We start from the raw sequence: 6000 nt of genomic DNA on the forward strand, positions 1-6000 counted from the left end.
AGGTAATAAAACGTTATGAAATGTTACCCAAGATGTCTGCTAAGTTTATGGAAGGGGAGGCTAATGATGTCCTTGAGATAGAACCTCTTTGAACCGTTGTCGCGATGTTTTTCCAGGTACAGCTTCCAATGCCCTGAGGCAGCCATATATTTGGCTGACCATCATCCTGACGGTTGCAGTGTGCTTACTACCTGTTGTTGCCATCCGTTTCCTGTCAATGACCATTTGGCCATCAGAAAGCGATAAGGTGCGTAGAAATACAGGCCTACCCTCCTCCTACAGGAGTGTTCCTTCCGGGATCCAAAGCATTCCCCATTACTACCTTTCCTGCTCAAAGTCCATGGGAAGGCTGATAACAGTTTTGCTGTTTTATTATTTCTCTTTAATTCTTTTGTCAGGGACCTCGAACCTTTAGACATTTGTTCATACAGTGAAGCATGTCTTGTCCCTTCAGTTTTACAATTATGTTAACATTTACCATGCTAACGGTTTGGGCTTCTTCCCACGCCCTCCCTTATTTTTTTAATTAATTATTTTATTTACATTCCAGATGTTGCTCCCCTCCCAGTCCCTGCTCCTACAGTTCTTTATCCAATTCCCTCTCCCCTTTGCCTCTGAGAGGGTGATTTCCCCTCTCCCCCCACCCACCCCTTTATTTAAAGAAAAGTATCATATCTGATAATACAATCAATGTCTCAAGAATAATGCCTTATCTCCCCCTTGTGTAATGATTAGCAGACTTCAGGCCTGTTGTTGAGCAATTTAACATTGCTTTTCCCATCACACTCCTGAGGGGAGTGTCTTCTTTATTAGTTTCATCTCAGGCTGTAAGGTGGACACACTTCCTGGCCCCACATCAATAAATGGAGACAAGACTTCTTTCCCTCAGGATCCTGGGAACTTTGAATGTGTTCTTTTCTCAAGATGTCTTTTGTCAGGATTAGGCTGTACATTGAACTATTAGCCAACAAGATAAAACACTTCCTATCTTACGAAGAATGTCACTATAAAGAAGAGGGGTACTTACCGTGGAAAGGCGAGGGTAAGCAAGTGCCCAGGAGAACACTGTGACAGTTGACAGTGTTTGGTAAACAAGAGAAGAGATAGGACCTCAGTTCTCAAAGTACAAGGACAAAGACTTGAGTTAGGGTTCCAGCATACACACTAACAACTTCACCTGGCACTTGCACCTGCAGAACAGAGGTGGGGACAGGGGGATTCCTGGGGTGTGCTGGCCAGCCAGTGTAGCTCAGTCAGTGAGCTCCTGAATTGGTTCTGTGATCAAAAATTAAGGTGGAGGGAATTGAGGGAGATACCAGACATCCATCTCTAGCCTCCATAACCATGTATACATACATGCACAAGCACCTGCACATATGAACACACACACACACACAGAGAGAGAGAGAGAGAGAGAGAGAGAGAGAGAGAGAGAAGAGACAGACAGACAGACAGACAGACAGACGGACGGACAGATGGATGGACGGACAAACTACACTGTAACATGCCTTTGAGGTTTGTCAACACATACCAGTCTGCCCTGGGATTCACAAAGAATGTAAGCCTAGTAGTCTAGTTTGTTTTCTGTTGCTCAGATAAATAGCATGACCAAATGCAATTCGGGGAAGCAAAGGTTTATTTCATCATATGACTCCCAGGTCACAAGCTACCACCCAGGGAAGCCCGGACAGAAGGCCAGGCAGGGCCGTTGGAGTCAGAAACTGAAGCAGGAACTGGACGGGTGCTGCTCTCTGGCCTGTTCTCTATGGCTTGCTCAGCCTGCTCTCTTACACTCCCCAGGGCCATCTGCTCAGGGGTGGAGCCCTCACATTGGGCTGGGCCCTCCCATACCAACCGTTAATCAAGAAAATGCCCTATAGACTTGCCTACAGGCCAATTTGATGGAGGCATCTTCTTAATTAACATTTCTTCTCAAATGACTCTAGTTTGTGTCTAGTTGACAGGAAATAACCACTACACTTATGGCAAGTGTGAGGCTTGGTTTTCCTGGAGCTTGCGATTATAGACCAAGCTAACCTCCAAGACACCTCTACTTTTTGAGTACAGGGATGAGATAGATGCCTGGCAATAGTTTTCCACAATCTACCTGCAGGATGGTGGAAATAGTCCCCAACCTCCCGGGCCCTCCTGTCCCATTAGTCTAGAAGGGGGACTTTTGTGCATGCATAGGAGTGTAAAGTCTCTTGGGCGGGGCTAGCTTCCTCTGAGCTTCTATATTGGCTAGGCAACCTGTGCATCTCTTTATGGTTTTCTTTATCCAGATCCAGAAACATCGAAAGCGATTGAAGGCTGAAGAGCAGTGGAAACGGCGGCAGAACGTGTTCCGGAGGGGAGCATCTTCCAGGCGCTCGGCCTACGCCTTCTCGCACCAGAGGGGCTATGCAGACCTCATCTCCTCTGGCCGTAGCATCCGCAAGAAGCGCTCTCCCCTGGATGCCATCATAGCAGAGGGCACAGCTGAGTACCGACGCACGGTGGAAACCTGAGTGGTACTGCCCAGCTGAGAGCCCAGAGCACTAGGAAAATGTCTTTTCCCCCCTTTAATGAACGACTCAGGACCTTTTTAAAAAACAAACTGAAGTTGTCACAGTGAGACTGATGACAATAACCTTTTAAATAAACTTCTAGGATTGTGCTGTAAGCAATCACAAAGCCAAGAGACCACCTGTTATTCAGCAGATTGTGTCTGCTGAGAATCAAAGGGAACTTTTTTTTTAATCCAGGCTTAATGGAAGACGGCAGAATTTAGAAAAGTCTCCATTTCAGCTCGAAGGACACTACTACACTACAAAGTTACAATTATGCTCTTCTCTCTGTGGCTTCAAGCTTGGATTTCTCAGATGCACTCCTGCCTGCTTGTCACCTTTAAAAAAAGAAAAAAGGAAAAATCTGTTTTTAATTTATGGGTGCAGTAACAAAGGGTTCCTAATGTTCATCGTGGACACAAAGTGCTTTAATGACTTTTTCAGACCTGGTGATCAGGCTCCCTGTTTCTTTCTACAACTTTTGAGATTTGAAACAAGTTTCCTCCATTGAATGATTAAGTGCAACATTTCCTTCTGGTTTTGATTTACTGCCAGGTTAAATAATATTCCATGTTTTTTTTTTATTATTATTATTTGGTATTTCCCCGCACTACCAAGTGGTTTGACCCCCCCCCCACTTTAAATTTTCCAAAAATGATTTTTAAAAGATGGGGACATTGTCAACTAGTATTAAGTTCCATTTAGATAAGAGAAATAAATTGTGGCACTTGTTGCACAGTAAAGGACTATAGATAATGCTAATGGAATGTGTATTTCAGAAATGCTAGATGAAAGGGATTTGAATGTTTCAATAGTGATGTCAACATTATACAATATACACATGCTGAGGAACACCCCATGGCGGGCTACCTTGTGGCTTGGTGACAGAGTTGGGGTCTTAGGTCCCATAGCAGTACAAAACAGAAACATCACATGGTGTCTCATAAATGTTCACAATTATGGATCACTTAAAACTGACTAGAAAAGGATAGGACAATGCCTACTGAAAGTTTCCTTTGAAAGACATTCCTTTGAAAGATACTACTTAGCTCCTTGGAGCCACTGGAGGGGTTCTGGGAGGGCAGGGATAAGAGTCTTGACTCTTAAGTGGTGGGAACATTGTTACTACTGCCCACAACAGAGGAGAAGGATACATACAAGGGTGTATTCAAACTGCTGCCTGTGGCCACATTTAGCCAAGGAGAACTATGGATGTAGCCCAATACAAAAATGGTAAAGTTACTTAAAACACTATGAGATTGTGTGTTTGTGTGTGTGTGTGTGTGTGTGTGTGTGTGTGTGTGTGTGTGTGTGTGTGTGCCGCGCCCACGTTGGACTCCTTTGCTTGGTTCTTGAATGTGAGCTTGATACATTGTTTGCCCCAGTCAGGATCTTGGACTTACCTGGTAGGGGAGTCTATGTAAAACTTTCCCTTGTGTTTCCTGTTCAGTACAGATAAGTCTAAACAAACTAAAACGTCCAGAGGGCATCAGCAATACCTTTGAGAATATTTTGCAGAGTTGTCTGTTGAAAAGAAACTGTTCGTGTCCCCCTTCCTAGAAAGTATTTTATCTGAGTCTTTGGAGTCTTGCTCTGGCATCTGTCTTATGTCTAAGACAAAAGAACAGTATTTTTTTTATTTTGAAAAAACATTAGGTGACTAAGGAAAATAACCTTGAAAAGGTAACTTATTTTTCCCCCAGGGGACTTTTCTCATTTTATTTTATTTTTTAAACGAAACAGTCTCCCGGCTCTAGTGAAGGTGTCCCTGGGTTGCATAGGTAACTTTTTTTCCCCTTGCAAATATTCATAGCAGTCTGTGAATTCCCAAGAGGAAATCTTGTGTAGTTCATCTTCTACACACCGGACAGGAAAAATCAAATTGTAATTTTACAATGTATTGTCTAGGTATGATGAAAGAATGTATGCCTATTTTCTGGAGGTAAATTTCTGAAAGTTTACAACTTTACCATGTAAATAAAGAATTGTATGTTTTCCTTTTTTTAACAGAAAATTTAGCTTGTGTAATTTTGTCAGTGTCAGGTTTTGCTTTCATTTTTTTTTTGAATGGTGGGAAGGGTTGGCAATGCAAATGTGTCAAAGACTTACACTGTTGGGTGCAATATTAATAATTTAAAGTGCAAATCATAAATTATTTCTATATGCTGTAAATCTGAGATTTAATGTATATTTTTGTTTAAAAAATAAATGCTTTAGTAAAATATTTTGAACACATAATTTTATATGCATATTTATATATGTATTTTGTGGTTATTTATTCGCAGTGCTGGGGAGTTAACCCAGGGCCTTGTGTACGCTATGCACTCCACTGAACTGCACTTTCCAATTGTAGCATTTTTCTAAGTTGGGCTGTTGGTGGTGGTGGTGGTGGTAGTGGTGGTGGGGTGTGTGTGTATGTGTGTGTGTGGGGGGGGGGGTTCATATTGTGCATACCAGAGCCTGCAAAGGCCAGAAAAAGATGTTAGATTCTCTGAAGCTGGAGTTACACACGGTTGTGAGTTACCTGCTGTGGGTGCTGGAAACTTTACTCAGTGCCTCTGGAAGAACAGCAAGTGGCCTTAGGGCTCAACTATCTCTTTGACACACCCACCCACTCCACCCCACCCCACCCTGCTAAGTTTTGTTTTTTATTGCCTTTGTAAGAATGGCACTCAAACAGGTGCCTTTAATCCCAGCACTTGGGAGGCAGAGGCAGGTGGATTTCTGAGTTCAAGGCCAGCCTGGCCTACAGCGTGAGTTCCAGGATAGCCAGGGCTACACAGAGAAATCCTGCCTCGGAAAAACCAAAAATAAATAAATAAATAAATAAATAAATAAATAAATAAATAAATAAATGGCATTCATATATCCTAGGGCTCGTCTGAACTCCTCGTATAGTCCTTGCACCTCTGAGCCTCCTGTGACCACCTCCCAGTGCTGAATTTAGCACGTGCCACCATAGCTGCTTTTATTCAGTGTTGGGATTTAAGTCTTCCTGGGTAAAAGACCCTGGTGAGTTTCCTACGTAGCTCCTTTTTTTTTTTTTGTGGGGAGGGGGATTGGCCTTGCTGCTGCTGCTGCTGTTTATGTGGTTTTGTTTTTTGAGTTTAAGTGTGGTATTCACGACAGAAGAATTAAGTCCTGAGATGGTTCCTGGAAAGTCTAGGGCTCCTCTGGCCCGTAAGAATAAATATAAGAGCTGTGGCTGAGGAAGGTGATTAGACTTTCAAGGAAGAAGAAATGGCTTTTACAGTAAGACAAAGTCTCCTACTCCAGACCTCTCCCCTCAGTTCCTTAGGAGGAGAGTAACAGTCACAAGTGGGCTGTTGTTCTGGAGATATGAGATACGTGTGGAATACCTGGCAGAAACGTGGGCAAATGGGAATGGGCGGGGACGCTCAGTCCATGTCTGAGCTGCTCTAAGGATTAAACAAAGACCTTGGGCTTGGCACAG

The 6000-nt window shown here is 43.2% G+C and overlaps 1 protein-coding gene across 1 annotated transcript in view; it reads left to right on the forward strand.

Moving 5' to 3' along the window:
* The window catches only part of Atp8b1 (ATPase phospholipid transporting 8B1), a 137734-nt gene extending 134578 nt beyond the window's left edge, over positions 1-3156 (forward strand). Inside the window, exons 27-28 of the mRNA XM_052201387.1 lie at positions 117-247; positions 2283-3156. Of these exons, the coding sequence (XP_052057347.1) occupies positions 117-247; positions 2283-2507 (356 nt within the window). The 3' untranslated portion in view covers positions 2508-3156. The remainder of the gene's footprint in view (positions 1-116; positions 248-2282) is intronic.
* Positions 3157-6000: the final 2844 nt, after the last annotated feature.

Source organism: Apodemus sylvaticus, chromosome 13 (assembly GCF_947179515.1).
Source record: "Apodemus sylvaticus chromosome 13, mApoSyl1.1, whole genome shotgun sequence".
Lineage (NCBI taxonomy): Eukaryota > Metazoa > Chordata > Mammalia > Rodentia > Muridae > Apodemus > Apodemus sylvaticus.